The sequence below is a fragment of the Terrapene carolina genome, unplaced genomic scaffold, assembly GCF_002925995.2.
Source record: "Terrapene carolina triunguis isolate 2854851 unplaced genomic scaffold, T_m_triunguis-2.0 Scaffold395, whole genome shotgun sequence".
Taxonomy (NCBI): Eukaryota; Metazoa; Chordata; order Testudines; family Emydidae; genus Terrapene; species Terrapene triunguis.
In genome coordinates this window covers 2626541-2647514 of record NW_020664746.1, presented here as the reverse complement: position 1 = coordinate 2647514, position 20974 = coordinate 2626541, and the positions used below count along the sequence as shown (strand labels likewise).

General features: G+C 43.3%; 1 protein-coding gene across 4 annotated transcripts in view; it reads left to right on the top strand.

Annotated features, from left to right (window-relative positions):
• Positions 1 to 8093: 8093 nt before the first annotated feature.
• The window catches only part of PWWP2A (PWWP domain containing 2A), a 43332-nt gene continuing 30451 nt past the window's right edge, over positions 8094 to 20974 (top strand). For all 4 annotated transcript variants that reach the window (XM_024211910.2, XM_024211909.2, XM_024211908.2 and 1 more), the window contains exon 1: positions 8094 to 9184. In XM_024211910.2, coding sequence (XP_024067678.2) covers positions 8385 to 9184 — 800 coding nt within the window. In that variant the 5' untranslated portion in view covers positions 8094 to 8384. The remainder of the gene's footprint in view (positions 9185 to 20974) is intronic.

Genomic DNA, 20974 nt, shown 5'->3' with positions numbered 1-20974 from the left:
CATGAATTATCTGCGATGATCGCTGTACCCCTCCCCCCACCGCGTGGCTGGTAACAGGGAAGATCCCTGCTAGCCAAATGCGAAAAGCTCAGGGCCAATTCCCCCACCCCCCCCGGGCTTGGCTAACTGCAGGGAAGGATTTCTTTTCAGCCACAGGCAAACAGCCCAGTAGGAACGGCCACCTCTGTCCCCTTAATTAAATTCTCGTATTTCAACCAGGTTACCATGAGCGATATCACTCTCCTGAGGATTACACAGCGAGATAAAGAACGGATGTTGCTTGAATGCCAGCAAACACCGGGACCATACGCTGCCAGGCTTTGTCATGCAATGATACCAGATTACTTGCTGCAAGCATGGCGTGGTCAAGTGTCTTACCATGGAGGACGGAATAAGGCTGCACTGCTCAGAAACCTTGTGGCAAGGCTTTTGGAGTACCTCCAGGAGAGCTTCATGGAGATGTCCCTGGAGGATTTCCGCTCCATCCCCAGACACATTAACAGACTTTTCCAGTAGCTGTACTGGTCGCGAATGCATCCCAAGTCCTCAGGGCAAAGTAATCATTAAAAAACGCTTGCTTTTAAAATAAGTTTTATATTTTAAAAGGTAAACTCACCTGAGGTCCCTTCCATGGGGTCATGGTCTTGGATACTGGGTTGGGAGGGTACTTCAGTCAGGCTGAGAAAAAGATCCTGGCTGTTGGGGAGAACGGAGTGCTGGGTGCTCTCCGCAAGCTCGTCGTCCTCCTCCTCCTCTTCCCCGTCCGCAGAATCCTCAGGTGTAGTTGATGAGATTATCCCCGCCTCGGAATCCACGGTCAGAGGTGGGGTAGTGGTGGCGGCCCCCCCTAGAACTGCATGCAGCTCGGCGTAGAAGCGGCATGTCCGCGGCTCTAACCTGGAACGACCGTTTGCCTCCTTTGTTTTTTGATAGGCTTGTCTGAGCTCCTTGACTTTCACGTGGCACTGATCTGAGTCCCTATTGTGGCCTCTCTCCATCATGCCCTTGGAGATTTTTTCAAAAGTTTTGGCATTTCGTCTTTTCGAACGAAGTTCTGCTAGTACTGAATCCTCTCCCCATATAGCGATCAGATCCAGTACCTCCCGTACGGTCCATGCTGGTGCTCTTTTTCGATTATCGGCCTGCATGGTTACCTGTGCTGATGAGCTGAGCTATCTGTGGTCACCTGTGCTCTCCACGCTGGGCAAACAGGAAATGAAATTCAAATGTTCGTGGGGCTTTTCCTGTCTACCTGGCCAGTGCATCCGAGTTCAGATTGCTGTTCAGAGCGGTCACAATGGTGCACTGTGGGACAGCTCCCGGAGGCCAATACCATCGAATTGCGGCCACACTAAACCTAATTCGAAATGACAATATCGATTTTGGCGCTACTCCACTCGTCGGGGTGGAGTACAGAAATTGATTTTAAGAGCCCTTTATTTCGAAATAAATGGCTTCGTTGTGTGGACAGGTGCAGGGTTAATTCGATTTAACGCTGCTAAATCTGAATTAAAGTCATAGTGTAGACCAGGCCTAACAAAAATGAGCTCTGCATTCTTATAACCAGGAATATCATTTGCTGATCACAAGGGAAAATGACTGATTATTTTTTCACCCCAGCCAATTTTCTGTAATAAATCATGACAATGTTTAAAACCAATTATTTTAAATTAAAGCTAACAACTGTTTTGCAGAGCACTGCTTCTCATTCAAACCTTCTCATCTAGACTGTTCCTGAAGCAGTGTAGCTCTGCTGCATGCAACTAAAATCCGATCTTCATTTTCTGTTTCTGCTTTAGTTTTATCCATGTATGCTATTTGCAATTTACCTATCCATTTGTAATTCATTCAGCATCTGATCGGATTTTGTATTGGTTAAAAAGTGCCTTTTGTAAATAGGGAAGCCTTGCAAACTTATCAAAAAAGGTACCAGCCCAGGTTAGAATGGGTTAGCTAACATATGCTGTGGGAGCCATAGGCTTTGTCTACACTGCACTTTTGTCATTAAAACTTTTGTCACTCAGGGGTGTGAAAAAAAACACACCTCTGAATGATAAAAGTTTTGACGACGAAAAGCACCAGTGTGGACAGCACTTCGTTGGTGGGAGCCACTCCTGTCGACTAATATACCGCATGGCTGCTGCGGCACAGCCGCACCACTCTAATGTGCGCAGTGCAGACATAGAGAGGTAGCTATCATGTTCCAACATCATACCTTTACATCCTAAACTGGGAGGGTTTGCCAGTATAGCTATGCCAGCAAAACTTTTCTAGTGTAGCCCAGGCCTATACTACTAAGTTTTGTCAGCATAGCTGTGTCAGTCAAGGATGTGAAAAAAGCACACCCCCTATCTGATGTAGCTATGCCAGCAAAACCCCCAGTGTAGATGCAGCTTTAGTCTAGATAAGGCCCTAGAAAAAATATCTATTAACCTACCCTTGCCATGACACGAGCACATAGCACCTCCATTTGCCCCTCCCCACGTCATAAATACCCCCTATAAAACCATACACATACCTCAGGCCTGTCTATATTGGTCTTATTTGCATTGATGTGTTTTTCCCAGTGACACTGCCATGTGTAGATGTGCTGCATCAGTGCAATTTACCCTGGTATATTACTGGGGTAAGTTGCACCAGTTCACACCGTGTTTTACCCCAGTGCAGTGTGTCTATGAGTGGTTTACCTCAGTGTAATTATGTAATTACACCACTACAAATTTCCTTAGTCTAGATAAGCCCTAAGTGCTCGTACATATATACACAACGCCCAGACAGCCACTCTCTCTCTTTCCCTCTCTCTCTCTCTCTCTCTCACCCCCCCCCAGCCTTTCTTTTTCACACACAGTTCAATTCAGTAATACTTTATTGTCATGACAAGCTTCTCTGCCAGTGTTGCTACTGTGCATGTACATCTGAAAACAAACTCACACTCATGCACATGCAAACATTCATGCCCCGTTAACTCATTCACTCTCACATTCCTAGGCATATACACACAACCAACTCTCTCTCTCACACACAGACAGATATCTGTTTCTCACAGTCACAATACACTGATGTTCGCTCACTCAGGGCTACACTGCAAACTATGGTTGACGCAAGTTACGTTGGTATAAAGCCGCCCCAATTAGTATATCACTGGTGTGTGTGCATGCATTCTTGGCTCCTTGTGTCAGCGCTGCACATACTCTCCAGGAGTGCTTATATCGATGCATGGTGCAGTGCCCATGGGTAGGTGTCCCAGTGTACAATGTGCTAGCATCCAGCTCACTGTCTTTTGAGAAGTTTTGACAATGCATGGTGGGGCAGAAACAAGTTACGCAGGGATGACTGGGAGCAAAGGGTCAACTTCCCATAGTGCAACTGTCTCCATCCCACAATGTCATCTATATTCCATAATTTTAATGCCTTTTTAAAAAATCCCATGAACTCCCGGCCCTCCTCACTGTCTATCATCTATAACAGACACATGAAGCCTGCACAGCTCTACATTATTGTCATAAGCATTGCAAGCACGATCCTCCAGTAAATTTGCAGAGTCATAAGAAGAAACAAATCAGTGGGGACTATGACAATTTCTTTGAGGACTGATATCTGTGAGACATAGCACGAACCAATTTAAGGTTGCTGGTTGCGTTCACAGAGCACCTGCAGATGGTGGAGTGTCGCTTCTGGGCCTGAGATACGAGCACTAACTGGTGGGATTGCATTGTAATGCAGGCTTGAAATGACAAGCAGTGGCTGCAGAACTTTTGGATGCACATGGCCACATTCCTGGATCTGTGTGGCAAGCCTCGCCCTACCCTTCCATTGCAGTGAGAGCAAATGGTGATTGCACTGTGGAAGGCCAAATTGCTAGTGGTCAGCAGGAAGTCATTTTGGAATTGGAAAATCCACTGTGGTGGCCACTGTAATGCAAGTGTGCACAGGGCCGGTTCTTCCACTAGGCGACCCTAGGTGGTCGCCTAGGGAGGCAGGATTTGGGGGGCGGCATTTTGCCGCCCTTGGCGGAAATTCGGTGGCGGGGGGTCTTTCCGCTCCGGGTCTTCGGCGGAAATTCGGCGGCGGGTCCTTCACTCACTCCGGGACCCGCCGCTGAAGTGCCCCGAAGACGCGGAGTGGAAGGACCCCCGCCGCCAAATGCTCAGAAGAGGAGCACTGCCGCCTAGGGCGGCAAAAACCCTGGCACCGCTCCTGAGTGTGCAGGGCCACAAATATGTCTCCTGTTACACAGGACTGTGACTCTCAGCAATGTGTAAGACATATAGAGGATGGATCTGCAGCAATGGGATTCCCAAATTCACTAGTTCTATCCTCTCCCCACAAAAACTAACCAGTTCCCCTCCCTCAGATTCATCAATCTCTTCCTTCCATTTTCGCCACTCATTATTACTTGCATTATAGTAATGCCTAGGGTCTCCAAGAACAGAACAGGGCCCCACTGTGCTAGGCACAGGGAACAAAAAAAACAATCCCAGCCTGAGAGAGTTTACAGGCTAGGTTTATGACAGGATGCAAGAGCAGGATGAAACAGGGAGATAATGGTCAAGGGAGCACCTGAGGGGACAAAAACAGTAAAACAAGCAAGTTTTTGCATAATAAGTAAGTTTCTTCTCCTAACCACCTAGCCTTTGGCATAACCTACTTTTGAAGACAGGGATAGCCTATGCTACCATATTTCTGCATCTGCCATTAGATCAGAGTGGCATACATTTGTTTACATCTTTTCACAAACACTGGGCTTTTGAAATGTAAATGAAACTGTAAAAAATCCTTTTACATTCATTCTCAGGACTGCTGGAGACTCTATTAGGTATAAATGATGACAATGTTAGCATTTTAATGTTTGCTGTATGACATAAGCAACACTTCTGGCAAAGCAGAGTGATTTCAGAAAACAACACTGCAGTTTTGGAAGAGGAATTCTTCCATGTTACTCCCATCCTTTGGAAGTCTGAATTTAACATAACAAAGAGCCTGCTGGGCTGAGCTACTGGATCTCAATGTCCCATTAGCTCAATGACTGAGTAGCCCCTTTGTATTGATTGGTGACTTTTTGTAGGCTAGAAATTACTGCCATTCTGCTCTACTAGGCCCTGGATACCCTATAGAAATGAACTGTGGCTAACTGAACTGATGGGATATCTCTGTTCTAAGCACTAATGGTATAGTGTATCCACACTAACCATGCTGTTTTGAGATAAAACCCGTGACAGTTTTGGCCACATCTGCACAAGTGCTGTTCTACAGCTTTGCCATTGCTCTACTCCCTGGGTATCTCTCACAATTCCTATCACAGGCTTCTGGAACTTATTTTTGTGCTGCTTTCACTGGGGAGTAATAGCTTGCCCTGCTACTGTTGCTTAATTGAGTAAGATAGTAAGTTCCTGATTTTGGGGAAGGGATTCTCAGTTTTCTAGGAGTCTCTCATCTGTTGTCACAATTCTGGAGACTTGCAATAAAATAGGAAGGAAGAGCAGAGACCTAATTCTCCTTACTGTCCCCTCCTGCATCCCTCTGAGATGAAAAATATTTCTGAATCATTCATAGCCTTTGAAAACCTTTGGGGGCCAGTATTATTTTGTCCCCAGTACACATACCAGAGTATACAGAACAATTTTGAAATGCAAAACTGAGATCTTACCTCTGACATGAAATTGAAATCATTGCACAGGTGCAGGTTTTGAAGTTAAGGTGTTAGTAACTCAGCAGCAAGACAAATCTCATTATTTTGTAGAATACTGGGAACAGACATATTCAGCCCTGGGAGCTCCTAGATGGTTGCCTCTCTTTCAAAGCATGATGGCCTCAGGAAACAGTATGCAGGCCTTTAAAAATATGACCCAACAAAATGTTTAGAGACAGCTTAGGCATTAATATTAATGTTGGGTAGTTCTGGAAAACCCCCAAATCGACTTGGTTTTGTTTTTAGCCACAAATCATACAGCTATGAGTCCATCTGCTGTTTCTCCCTGACAGAGACTGACAAAGATCCAGGGATGATGGAGAATAAACACTGCAATTCAATATGCTACTCTGTAGTACTAACCTCCCCACAAACACATATTCTATTCCAACCACACATCCCTTCAAACAGTAGATTACCTAAGAACATGGTAGATTGTATAATACTGAGCTATTCAACTATTTTATATTTTAAAATTTCATTTAACTCAGGAGCTACATTTCTAAGGCATTTTCTGTCTCTAGAAATGTATGTACACATAAGCCCTTTACAAACTATATGAGGCTGATGCTGCAAGTATTAGGACCTAATTCACTGTTGCCCTGCAGCTTGTACAGTCAGTTACACCAGTGCAAAGTGAGCGTAAAGCATTATCAAATCAGAATGGTGTTTTATGCCTTCCTTGCATTTGTGCAAGTCACTACACATGATGGATAGCACTGGGTTGGTGAATCAGGCCCCTGGTCCTTGGGACTACAATGGGACTATGTATGTGGTAGTACTAGTATGCATTATGTTTGGCATTTGCAGGATCAGGTTCTGTTTACATACAGATCTCTCCAGCCCCTTCTGCTGTGATGGGAGGCTTCAAACCCAGCTCTTGGTTTATAACAGGGGTCGGCAACCTTTCAGAAGTGGTGTGCTGAGTCTTCATTTATTCATTCTAATTTAAGGTTTTGCGTGCCAGTAATACATTTTAACGTTTTTAGAAGGTCTCTTTCTATAAGTCTATAATATGTAACTATTGTTGTATGTAAAGTAAATAAGGTTTTTAAAATATTTAAGAAGCTTCATTTAAAATTAAATTAAAATGCAGAGCCCCCCTGGACCAGTGGCCAGGGCCTGGGCAGTGTGAGTGCCACTGAAAATCAGCTCGCATGCCGCCTTCGGCACGCATGCCATAGGTTGCCTACCCCGGTTTATAAGGTTTTATAAGAAAGATTATTATTATTACTTGCATTACTGTACTGCTATAACTGCATGACATTCAATTTTCCCAGTGTGGAAAGATTAAAGGCAGTGTACACAACTAGGCTTTGAAACTGCGGAGGGATTTGCTCCGGTATCCTTTGCCAAAATTTCACTACTTCCTCACCGTCATTGCTTTATGTTAGTTGCCTGCCTAATTACTGCCTTCCAACAGAGAGGTGGCTACATTTCAGTGATGCTATAAACCTCTTTAGAATCCTTCAGAAAGGATAACTATGTATTTAAAAAAAACCTCAAAACATTAGAGATTCAGGTCATTACTCTTCCACAAATTTCACTCTCTGCCAATAGTTTATCCCCTATAATTGCATTGGTGGGGATTAAGGCCTACAAATTACATTCATGCTAAGCATCTCTGGTCTAGCTCTTCCCCTTGTTTTCTGTCTTTCTTTCACAGATCTTCTCCTTCTGCCCTTTAGCTGTCCATCTATCTCCTCTACTTCATCCTTCCACATCCATGTCAACTTTCCAAAATATATAATGGTGGCCGATTTATAGCATCCCAAGGGGTTTGAATCTGGGGAGGAATGACCAAAACTGGGAAAATTTTCATAGTTTTGGGAAGAAAAGGCTAGTGTTGATTCAAAGTACCATATGAGCCAAACTGTAAAACATACAAGTGTCATTTGCTTTTTTCTCCCTTCTCTCCCTATTCTCCACTTCTCCTTTGATACCCTGAGTCTTTTCTTCAATCTCTTTTAGTGTCTAATTTTATCCCTTTTAGAAAATGTTATAGTTCACTCCCCTCTTCCCCTTAAAATCCTCTTTCTTCCAGACAATTTTCTTTCTGATTTGGCCACCCTTTATTGACTTTCAATATTTTTCCCTTCTCTTTTCCCATTTCTCTCCATCTTTGGTCCCTTTTGCAATGGGTCCTGCTCACTCCCCCAATGTGGGTGTCTTGAAACTAGAGATGGTGAGATCATTATATTATTTGTGCTGAAGCAACACCTGAGTCAGTATCAGGACACCAAGGTGCTAGGTGCTGTATGGACAGGAAGAGACAGTCTCTGTCCCAATAAGCTCCTAGTCTTGAATATGAGGATACTACCCTCTCATTGCAAGTGAGTTAACCTCCCACCTCTGTGCCCTTGCCCCCCCCCGACTCAAACAGGAACCTCCCCTTACACTGAACCTCAGGCCTAAGGCGCCCCATCTCAGTTTGATGGATGTAACTCTGCACCAATTAACAGCCTCTCAGAGGGCTGAAGGGGGAGGAGAGTCTTCTCTGCGCCAATAGGAAGGCACAACTGCCTCCTGAGTAGGCCCCTTTGATCTTTAGAGGTATTAAACTCAGCCCCTTCTTCCTCTTCCCGACCCCTGAATGAATGAAGTCTCTAGTGGCCAATGAGAAGTTTCCGTTCGGCTTGATGGACTTTCCCAATCTCCAATAGGAGCTTAGAATCGTGCCGTAGTCTCCAATGAGATGTCAATGATGAGCGCAATGGGCGGGCTCTGCCTCCCAGGCGGGCGGAGAAGGCCGCGGTTATCGATCCCGCTGCTGGAGGGAGGCGGCGGCGAAGCAGCAGAGAAAATGGCGGCCATGGCTGCGGAGGCGGCGGCGACTGCAGCGGTGCCGGGCGACGGGGGAGCCGGCGAAGCCGAGCCCGAGATGGAGCCCATCCCGGGCAGCGAGGCCGGCGCAGACCCCCTCCCCGCTGTCAGCGAGGCCGTGGAGTCGGCCGTGCCTGATGGGGACGAGGCCGACGAGGGAAAGCCCGCTCCGGGGGAGGCCGAGGAGCCGCCGCCGCCGCCCGTAGAGCTTGCCCGGAGCCCGGCTAGGACCCAGGAGCCGGAACCTGAGAGGACGGAGCCGGAGGAACCGGAGCTGGGTTTGCCCCAGTCCGAGCCTAGAGAAGCGCCCAGCCCGGAGCCCGAGGAGGCGCCGCAGCCCTGCCCACAGCCTGCTGGGCACCCTGAACTTCCCGAGGAGGAGCCGCAGCCCTGCCCGCCGGCTGCTGGGGGCCCCGTGGAGCCGGAGCCCGGGGAGGAGCCGTGCCGGCCGGAGGAGGAGGAGCCGGATGCTGCTGATGCTGCCGCTGTAAAGCCGGAGCCCCCGGCTGCCGGCTCCCCGGTGGCCCCGGCCGGGGGGGAGGCGGAGGCTCCGCTGCTGCCTGGCTCGGAGGTGCGGGTCACCCTGGACCACATCATCGAGGACGCGCTGGTGGTGTCGTTTCGGCTGGGGGAGAAGCTCTTCTCCGGGGTCCTCATGGACCTCTCCAAAAGGTGAGATGCCGCTGGAGAACAGCTCCTCCCGGCCGGGGGAGATCAGCGCTTTAGGGGGATCCCCGGGCCTGACCCCGAGGCCCTCAGGGACTTCCGCAAAGGGTGAGAGCGGGCCCGGGCTCCGCAGCTTTCCGTTAGCCGCCTCCTTCCCTCCCCTCCCCGTTGAGAGATGGAGTGTAGGGGACTCGGGCTCTGTACAGAAGTAGTCCTTGGCCCTCCATCCTTCCTGGTGATGGAGGCGGGGTGCTTGGAGCCGATTTACCCCTTCAGCTCTATCCCGTTGTGTGAGGGAGGAGGAACTGCCCCGTGTTAATTACTCCCTATCTAAAGAACCCGGCCCTTATCGCAGGCTAAGCCCCAGGCCGTGCCATGATGGGTAGGAACGGTGCCCCCGCAGCCTCGTTGCATTGAGACAATGCCTAACAGCACCTTCTCCGATCGCCAGTTCTGATGCGATGTAGCCGCTGCCACGCACGCTCTCTGGTCCTCTGGCCTACTACTGGGTTAAAGGTAAGGGAGAGGCCCTTTCCTTTTAAGTAATAAAAATAGGATAAAAGCTGGTCACTGACCAACAAACCTCCCACCCCCCGTTTTGTGCTGCTGTTTTAAATAAGAGTTGTTGCCTTGTGGGAATTAGAAAATATGAGAGAGGCAGGAAGAGCACATGGTCATTTCCCTCTAACTCAGTTAGGATTCATCTTGGGCCTTCCTAATCCCACCATCCTGGTAACAGTCATGAGCTTGAACGCAGAGCATTGGCCTGAGCCTCCCCAAATCATAGGGGTCTTCAGATCCAGAGTTCTGTTTTGGGTGCTCATCTCTAACTTTCAGCTTGCATTGACCAAGTCACATCATATTATCCTTTAAAAGCCCACTGACACCTTTTGGATTACAGCAATCTTCAAATTGAAAGGTTCTTGGCGCCCTGAAGGGTTTACTAGTATAATTCTCCTTGTGTATGGGGAGGGGCTTTCTCTTCAAGGAACCAATATCCACCTAGTAAATCTGGGCCTGAAGAGACAGTTTTGTTAGTTCAAGCCCAACATTTTGGGGAAACTTGCACAACTTGATGGGAGTAAAAATTGCCCAGAAAATTCTAAGGAAAGTATTTAAGGATATAAATATCTCTTCCCCTCCCTCCCCTTTCTTCGGTGTTTGTAGTCTAATACTTCAGCATTAAGCAAGTACAGAACAAAGTGACATTGACAAGGCTATTTTCATTGCCTGTTCTAAGTGAAGTGCAAAAAGAAAAAACAAAAATCTTGGAAAACGGAATTTGCAAATGTTCTTAAACTCCACTAATCCAAGATAGTGGTTGTGACATAGAGAACCTGTATGAATTTTAAGGAATTATTTACCTTTGTAGTCTCTCTGCTCTTAGTGCTTCCTTTAGAAATGGGACCAATGGCTTTGAGCATTTTTGCTTTGGGGTCAGCTTGTTTTTTGGGGCAGATGTTTAGAGAGGTGTATGGCCTTTTCTAAGTTCAATGAAGATGATTTAAGATGTTAGAAACATCTTAAAAATCATGGAAGCTAATTCCACAACTCAGAATTTAACCATCTATAGTTTGAAAAGTCTAAAGGCACTTTCACATTTTATTAAATTGATTTGAGACTGATCTTTAATTGTGTACATTTTTAGCATGAAATACTGAAAAGCCCCAAACCAGTGACGGGCACATTCAGTTACCCATCTAGTTAACTTATTTTTTAATTCTATTCTTTTGTAGATCTGAAATCCAGACCCTCAGAGTTGCTGGCTCTCACTCTGTTCAGTCACTTGCACTATGTGGGTGTCAAATCACTTGCCATTAAATGACTCTGGATCCTGTATGTATGAGTAAGGAAAATTCTGATTTCTTTCCCCTCCTGAAAAAACAAACAAACAAAAATTACCTGCATCTTATTAAACAGTTACATTTGACCCAGTGTATTCTCTCAGATGTAAATGCCTGTGGTTTCTGGGTACAAAAATTGTCTCACCTCTGAGGGTCCTCCAACATGTGGATTTCCAATATCCCTTTGAGGCACAGGGCCATCTGCATAGAAGCACTATGGCTCCACACAGATGAGGAGGGGCTCCTTGATTCCTTGGTACTGTGGCTTCAGTGGATCCATGCTTCCAAGATTGCCCCAAACCATTTGTTAAAGGTAGGGGGAAGCATTCCTCATCACAGGGCTTTGTGGAAAAGGTAGTACAGCTAAGGGTTGTATTACCTTTTCTTATGGGCTGATGAGGGAATGATGCATCTTCTGTGTCTGTCCCTCTGTCCATGTGCATCCTGGACTTCATGGATGGTCCCTCTTCACGTGGATGTGGAAGATACAGTTTGGACTCTGATTTAAAAAAAAAAAAAAAAGTTTAGGAGCGGGCCTAGGGTGAGAATTGGACTTCCTTACATACAGGCTCTGCAGTGTTTTGCTAGTGATACCAGTGTATGTGAACTGGCAAGTGAGATCTGGACTCAAATCCCCAAAAGAAGAATAAAGTAGTAAGTTAACTTTAGAAATGTACTAGGCACGTTTTAACTATAGAAAATTCAGCACTTAAGTGTTAAACACATTTTTTTTAAGATAAACTCAACTTCTGTGCTATTTTTGTTTTGCTGCATTATCTTATCTAGATTTTTATGCTTTGATGGCCTGTTACTGCCTTAGGATAGTGCTGTCAATATCAGAAAACTATGATGGTCTCTTCATTTGTCTTTATGAGATGTATAATTCCTGTAGCAGGTCTTGTTTAAAAACATCAATAGTACACCGCTACCTCGATATAACGCGACCCAATATAACACGAATTTGGATATAACGCGGTAAAGCAGTGCTGCGGGGGGAGCTGCGCACTCCGGTGGATCAAAGCAAGTTCAATATAACGTGGTTTCACCTATAATGTGGTAAGATTTTTTTGGCTCCTGAGGACAGCGTTATATCGAGGTATAGGTGTATACAAGTTTTGACTAACCGTAACTCTCTTTTGGGAGTGTCTGTTTACTGAATGTTGCAGCTTTTTATAGGAATAATTACACTGGGGAAAAACCAAACCAAAAGCCCCACAAGTTCTAACATGGGTTCACTTGAAAGGGTGGGAATCCTAATATAGAAAAAAATATGGCCATTGGAACTTTGCTCCCACCAGTTCATCTGAATTTGTGGAAATTTTTCTAAACTTCTCCAGTGCAGACATGGCCACTGCCTCCAAATCTGCTTCTTCTAGAAATCTTAAACTTATCGGTTCCTATGCAAGTCAAGTAAATTTTTGGTAAGGATAAAGAAATCTAACCTAGTCCACTCTTTGTTTGTTTTTTTAAATGGTTACCAACACCTTCGGTTATAGGTTCTAACTCACCCTACCCACAGTGAACTATGGGTGGAGGAAATCACCTTATGCTCTGAAGAATGAGGATTAATAGCACTTGTATTCTAGCAAATGGAAATGAGACTGCTGTTTGCCTCATTATTGTATGGCAATGACTTTGAAGGTTAACTTGTGTGTAAAAAATATATGCATTTCATGCAGGCAAGTTTATTGCCCCTCTGAATTTTACTGCTGTCACCCCTATATTGTGGGATGTAAGCACAGCCAAAATGCCTTCAACCAATTCTGTTGCTTTTCTCTGAACCTCTACTACTATTTCTGCTGCTGAAATGAAATGCTAGCCTTTGTATTTATTCCAGCAGAGTTTTAAATGAGGTCAACAGTGTATATATAAAGGAACATTGTCAATTACATTTTTAATTGACAAATATCAACATTTTTTCTGTTGGAGTACCCCCTTTAAAAATAATGTCCTATTTAAGTATTTATGGCCCTCATCACTGTAGTGCAAGTGCCCTAATCACTAATGAATTTTATCCACACAATATCCCTGTGAGATAAGGATGTATTATACCCACTTTTACAAATGGGGATCTGAGGCACAAAGAAATTTAGCAGCTTCCCCATGGTCACATAGGAGGTCAGATGTTGATCTGGGAATTCAACCTGGGTCTTCTGGGTCCCAGTCCAATTCCCTAGATCAGTGTTTCCCAAACTTGGGGCGCTGCTTGTTTAGGGAAAGCCCCAGGCGGGCCGAGCCGGTTTGTTTACCTGCCGCGTCCGCAGGTCTGGCCGATCGCGGCTCCCACTGGCCGCGGTTCGCTGCTCCAGGCCAATGGGGGCTGCAGGAAGGGCGGCCAGTACATCCCTCAGCCTGCGCTTCTTCCAGCAGCTCCCATTGGCCTGGAGCAGCGAACCGTGGCCAGTGGGAGCCGCGATTGGCCGGACCTGCGGATGCGGCAGGTAAACAAACCGGCCCGCCTGCCAGGGGCTTTCCCTACACAAGCGGCGGCCCAAGTTTGGGAAACACTGCCCTAGATAATTCCAATTAAACATTCTTCATACCCAGGACCTAGTTCTTATATTTTTATTAAAGGGAGTTTTTGTACCTAAGCTGAAGTTCTAAAATGTCTTTTGGGAAATTCAAGAACAAGCATCACTGAGCCCACTCTCCTCCTGCTTACACTCCCACACGCCTGCCTGCTGCTGATTTTAATTCTAGTAGTGCTGCTGCTATTACCTTTACGCTCCTCTTGCATCGTCTCAGGAAGGTAATGCTTGAGAGCTCCTTCCTAGTGCATAAGTGGTGGTATCATCTTAATGCATGAGATGGGAAGTGCAGCTGACTATCAAAACAGAAGTTGATCATGCACATGGTGAACTTGGATAGAGATATTTTCTCTAACATTTTAATTATAGTAATATCCGTTGCCATCTGCAAAAATTGTTAGACACAATCTCCTTTTAAATTAATGTGTTTCTATGTATGCACTGTATTCTGAGGGTTTTATGACACTGCATGCAGCTATATTGGTTTCTGATACATTAATGCCACCTGCTGGCTCAGAATTGCTGCAAGGCTCACTCTGCACCTGGAGGAAGCAGACATTAGGAAGTATAGCACTTCTAAATCTTAAGAGGTGGTGTGAGAGTGCTTTTCATCCTGTTGGAATGCTATTCCAGGATTTAAAACTACATTGGGCTGAGTCTTAAGACTTCACCGTGTCTATTTTTTTTTTAAGTTCTATTTTCTTGTGAACAATCACAGAATTCTTAGTTTAACAACAGAAAGATTTTGTTTCTAGCCCTGGTATATCATGATGTACTGAACCTTAAAAATCACAATTCTGACGTGCAGGGTTTTTTTTTCCCTTTTTGAATTTCATCATAGCAGCTCTAGAAAGAACAACCATGAGAGCTAGAAACCAAAGTCTTCTGCCATTTGAAAGCATGAGATACCAGACTTCAGAGGAGAGAGCATTAATCTGTAGCAGTCTGACATATTGGCAGACAAAGTTATATGAAAATTGGGTTTTGGTTGGAACAAAATGGTAATTAAAATGATTTTTAAAAGCAGAGTTGTCATGTAACTTATCCAGTTGGCTTAACTGAACTTTATAAATCTTCAGCTCTTTTTGTAAAATTATTATTTGTTGCTTTGTTATGGCGCGCTCTCTCAATGATACTTCTAAAGTGGTTAGAAGCTTATGTTGCTTCTGCTCACATAGAACTTCTACTTCCATATGTAGAAAGAATTTGTAGATCCCAGTGAGGTTATGTGAACTGTCACAGTTGGTCCAAAGATTGTTCGATGTAAACACATTTTCTCAGTGTTTACAGCTCAAACATGGCAGCTTGGTGTTGATTAAAGCATGAGCTTTGGAAAGTGAAATTGATTAGTCTGTCTTCACTTTTAACACCAAGCAAAAGTGAAAAATAAGATTAAACTTGAATCTTTCCGTTCTGAGAATCTAAGGTTGTGGTAACGATATAGGTAAACTGTCTTTAGATATTTTTTTACCTGACTGTCCCTGAAGGGGTAAAGAATTTTCTCCAGTCAGCTTCCTTAAACCAATGTAGCTTCTATTAAAAAATACAAGAGTACTGAAAAATTGTCCAAATCCCAGGTTGTCATGAACTGCTTACATTTTGGTTTTGGGAAGGAACCACGGTGCAGGTTGATATTGTCTTTAGGTTTTATGGAACTACTGAAGTTTACAAAGTTAATATTCAGTAACAAAAATTGGGGGGGGGGACCAACTTCTGCCTATCTTTTGACTCTAATATTGTTTCTCCTTCCTTCCTTGCCTAATCTGCACCATGTCACTAAGGCTATGGCTACACTAAAGTTTAAGTTGATATAAATTATGTCACTCGGGCATGAATTAGCCATTCCCTTGAGCGACATAACTTATGCTGACTTAAGCGCTGGTGTTGCTGTTGCTGGGAGAGCCGACATAGCTACCGCTGCTTCCTGGGGCTGGAATAATTAAGCTGATGGGAGCCATCAGCTTAGAGCAGCTATGCAGAGAGCTTACAGTGGCACAGCTGCATTGGTGGGGATGTGCCTCTGTAAGCTTTCTAGTGTAGCCATAGCTTAGGAGTCACAATCTCTTTCTGGTGACTAAAAAGTAGGGAAACGCAGTTGTTCTTTGGACTTGTGAAAAAGCCAGGTAGGACAAGCTGTTTAGGAAACAGCCACAAAATGTCAAATATCTCTGTAGTGTCTGCTTTTTTCTTTGTCCATAATTATGGGCTCTTAGGTGCTAGTGTAATGCAGATAATTAAAAAGAATTATGGAGGTGTCAGTTGTAGTTGGATTTTCAGTTAAAGTATAGATTTCTCTTATGTATGAAAATTACAGCAAATTCTTCCCAAAAGCCTAGCACTTCCTCCAAGTATAGAGCAGTATTTTTGGAAATTTAAGTAAATCCATTAATCAAATTAAAATGAATTTTAAAATGAGTCTCCTAAGATATTGTGTATCCTGTCAGACCTCTTTATTGTTCCTGATGACAAATTCATTTTAATAATGGAATAAATGCGGACTCTTCAAGCTTCCCTTAGAGTAAAAAACTTCACTGGAATCTTGTACATAGACTATGTTTGAAAGAAATAATATATTAAGATTGTTCATTTTTCCTCTTCATAAAAGAGAGGCTGAATAAGATCCCATCTAAACTTAAATTTTGCTGGGATAGCTATACTAAATAAAGCAAAATAAACTTTATAACTACATCTGCACTAGGGCTTCAGCTGGTTTACAAAGAAATCACACCACTAACTGACACTCCTGTGGTGGCAAAAGTTTCCAGTGCAGACTACAGAGAACTCCACAAAGAAATGCCCTATTTTAAAATGTCTGCCATCTTCTGTTGTTCTCAGTTGGACTGATCTTAGAATATATGGCCAGTGCATATATCTGCTTCTTATAGTAGTGTTCTCCGCCTTCTGACAGCATAGGATGCCACCATGTTTTCTGAGGGCAACTTGGCTTCCCTTCACTTGAGGGAATGTGGAGACAGAAGGGTGGAGGGGAAACTTGGGTGTACAACCTGGTATGTTCTGACTGCTTTATGTCACTTTGGAGCACAACTAAATATGGTGCTAAAAGTTAAAATTGAAAAAGACTTCAGTTGCCATTAATCTTTAGATCGTTTGAAATATTGCGTGATAGTACTTTTTGACTTTCTGGTTTAGTGTTAGATATTTTAATTAAAAAGGAAATTCCCAAACAAACTACACTGGGGTGAAGTGAAGGCTGAGCATATACATCAGTGATTCTTTATTGATTGAATGACTGTAATCAGTGCAATGTGCTTGTTGAACTTTGAAATTAATTAAAGAATGTCTACTAAAAAGGGATTGCACAGTTTTAACAAAGCCAGTTTAAAAAGAACTTGAGTTTATAGGTATGAAAATTGTTTAGATCAGCCCAGAGTCCCTAGCACTGTGTCATGACAAAAGAAAAAAGCTGTACTTAGTATCCAGGTTAAAGTTTAAAAATAAAAACCCATTTCAAAATTGGCACGTATTTTTTACCTCAATGTAACCTGGTTATCTAGACATGCTGATGTGGAGATGAAGCTGCAGAAAACTTTACATGGAGCTTCCTTCCAATTCTTCCAGGAGGAGAGGGGAAGGGCTACATTCCTACCTTTATGGAAAAATCAGGGGTTTGGACCCGCCCCATACACAGATCCTTCAGACTTCTCAGGAGATGGCCCTGGGTGTCTATACTGAATGTGGTTTCATGAAGCTGTAGTGGGGAGTGCTGCCCGTGTGGTTGTCTATTTCAAAGAGGGGTTTCTAGCTTCAGGGTTGCACTCTAAGTAATACAACTTCTACATCAATATTTTCTATTGGTGATCAGTGAGCTTGCTCCTCGCTGTTTGCAGCTGCAGACCCACAGGGTCCTCTGTGGGTGGGAAAGATGCAGTGAAAAAAACGGATTCCTCTGTACGTAAGGGGAGCTAGAAGCATGCAGCTGCAAGCAGTACAATGTTTTCTCAAACTCAGTGTGCTACGTGAAGCTCAATCGGGGCCTTCAAAAAGCCCTATTTGATATTGATCTAGTTTCTCTGACAGGTGTAACTGTTAATTCCTGATGTAACTTCATTAAAACACTCAACTCAATATTTAACTGTAGAAATATTTGACTTCATTTGGAAGATGTTTACGTGCTCAGAAGTTATACCAAATAAAGACTTGTGATTGTCATTTACATGTAAGTGAAATATATTATCCCATAAGTATTCTGTTTATATGTAGAGTCCATCAGTCCAACACTGGCTGCGTGGGACATGCATAATTATTACTACTGGCAGATCCTAATAAGCAACGTTTGGGGTGGTAAAAGGCATTGGCCACTTATTATGTGCTGTTTCTACGGAAATGGAAGTAACTCAAATTGGAGATGCAAGCTGTTGTTCTGGAACTTTGACTAAATGAAATACTGCATTTTCTGAACTGTGAACTCTGGTGCCATATTACTCTGGAGGGAAATAAACTATTGAGAAAATAATTCAGCTTCTGTGGATACCTACTGGTGTCCCGGTGGATACTTAGTATATATTTAGGTAGACACTTTTATTCTGCTTAGTGTAGAATTTTAGTGAAATATTAGGGGTATGTTCTGGATACCCATGTTCAGGATACTGTGCTTGGTGTTAAGTAGCTTACATAATATATAACCAATATAGCTATTGAATACTCATGTGCATAAACAGTCAGATTGGAGCTTTATTATTAAACTAATTCCTTCAAATTCTGAGTAAAATATTTCAATTAGGTAGATGATGCATGAAACAAAGATGCTCAGAATTAAATGGTGCTAAATATTTTAATAAATGTAGCCAACATACTACAAAATGTTTGAACCTTAAACCAAATGATTCCTGTCTTGGCTTCTGCAGAATACACATAAGGAATACTGTACTGGGTATGAATAACAAAAAAAAAAAAAAAAAAATTGAGAGAATATTTTAATTTATAATCAGACTATTGTAGGCTGACTGTCAGTGATAACACATCAGAGGTCAGTGGACTCCTTGTAAATGATGTATTAAATCAAATCTGATTCTTTCCTGAAATATCAACTTCCTGTGCTGATTTAGATTAGTGATCATGCATTCTCATAAGAGTTATGCCCAGACACCATGAAATCATAAGTCTTTTCAAGAGACTGAAGAAACATGGCTCATGTTCAATCGTTAGATTTAAAACTATCCTAGTTGGCTTTTCTCTGCAGGAGGTTTTGTTAGTTTGCTAGAAAAGCTTTTTTCCTCTTTCACTCCCCTCCTCCCCCATGTAGTTTGCAAGTGCAGGAAGGGTTCACTTAAGTTCTACCCATTAAAGTAAACCTCCATGCCATCATGCATTGTTTAAATGCTTGTGTGCATATGTTTAGACTAAAGAACACTACAGATAATTCCTAAATAGGCTCATAATCGTAGAAGAACGTTTATAACATGTACTCACATTTCTTGCTTTAGTCTTGACTTAATTCACATACAGGCAAAGACTCAAATATTTCACGTTCTTGTGGTAGCTCACGCCACTTGAGAACAGAATTCTGAAAGTATACATAATTATTTTCTCCTCCTTACCCTTCAGAGAACTAATTTATGTAGATTTTGCTTTTTTCTAGTTATATCAGTTTATCAAAATTTATGTGAGAAGCTTCTGCAGCTTTTGGTTTTACTGATGTCACTTAACTAGTCTATACATAATTACAGAGGACCACATAATTAGCTCTGAATATTCATTAATTCTCATAGCTCACAGGACTTGCACAAAAACCTTATGAAGTACTTGACCAGTGATGACTTCAAAAATTTAGTGATGTGGTAAATTTGGTAGTATCAGAAATGGTCTTTGTTTTAAAAATAAGGCTGATCATGCTCCAGTAAGTTTCCTTATTTTGGTACAGGTAGTCTGGCTGTGCCCTGCTTCTGCTACTTCATGTTTGAATCATTCTTCACTCTTCTCTGGAGTTGCTAAATCTTTCTTCATTTATTCCGTTTTTAACACTTCTTCTAGCCATTCCCTCATATCCTAAGCACATAAAATCCCTAACAGCATTAATGCTCATGCACCCAGTTTGTTATCTCAGAGGCTGAAATGACCTCTGACTGATATGTCAAGCTCATTACTTAAATGTGGCAGTGCATTACTATAAAATGTTAATAGGAATAGTAAAGTCTTCCCTCAGCTATATATTTCTGAAACAAGGGGACAGGTCCTGATTCCTTCTGTGTCACAAAGCCTCAGGAAAGCCAGGTTAACTAGCCCTCTGAGGGGAATTCCTTGGTTGGTGGCAAAAACTGGCATAGCATTTTCTACATCAACCCCTTCCTGATATGGGTGGGGTTTTTTTGACAAAGGCTTGGAACACATCTTGGAGGCTCATATGCAGCCATTTGTAAATTAGAGCAGTTACAGGTCTGCTCTGAATTATGCCAGACCTGGGCTAGTACCTGGGTTAAGTACTCTTAAACTACCTTTTGCCCTGCCCTCCTCCAGTCCTGTGCCAAGCACAGCTCAGGCTAGGTCTACGCTACGGGGGAGGGGGGGGTCTACCTAAGATACGCCACTTCAGCTACGTGAATAGTGTAGCTGAAGTGGCGTATTTTAGGTCGACTTACCTGGCTGTGAGGACGGCGGCGAGTCGACTGCTGCCGCGCTGCCGTCGACTCCGCTTCCGCCTCTTGCCGCGGTGGATTTCCGGAGTCGACGGAAGAGCCATCGGGGATCGATTTTATCGCGTCTTCACTAGACGCGATAAGTCGATCCCCAATAGATCGATTGCTACCCGCCGATTCGGCGGGTAGTGAAGACGTGCCCTTAGTTACATAAGAGGCTCTAGCACAAGATCTTTCCTGCTTTGCAGATGAGGACTTAGGGTGTAGTTGTAGGTTGTGTAATTACATCAAAATGAATGAAAAGCTATAAATTACATTGTCCTATGAACAATATAAATCACTCATGACTGGAGTCATGCATCAAGAATAAATTTTATTTTTGTATTTAGCAGATCATAGAAACTGTGGTGGTAACTTCAAGGGATGTCATTCTGTTTAATAAAAAGTAATATTGTACCTGAGACAGGTTCTTTGTGCATGGAATGCTCTTGCTTAGCTTTACCATTGTATTTGGATATGAGGACAAATTGAAGATATCACTTGCAGTGTTTGCCACTTTGCATTTATTTCAAACTGAATGGTTAAACAGGCCTAACTTATGTTGCATAATTGGTTTTGGTTGTTTTAAAAGATGGCATTCATTACAAACCTTTTAGACTTACAGGATGTACTTCAGTTCAGCACATAGGCCAGTAAAGGTGACTCATGATGTCAAGATTAATCTGAAGAGTGGTGATGCGCTTTTCATCTTTGAATTTTTATAGTGGCATTTTTCTTGTGGTCCTTCTTCACCTTTGCTAATACCAGTTAACCAAAACACTTTCTTTTAGA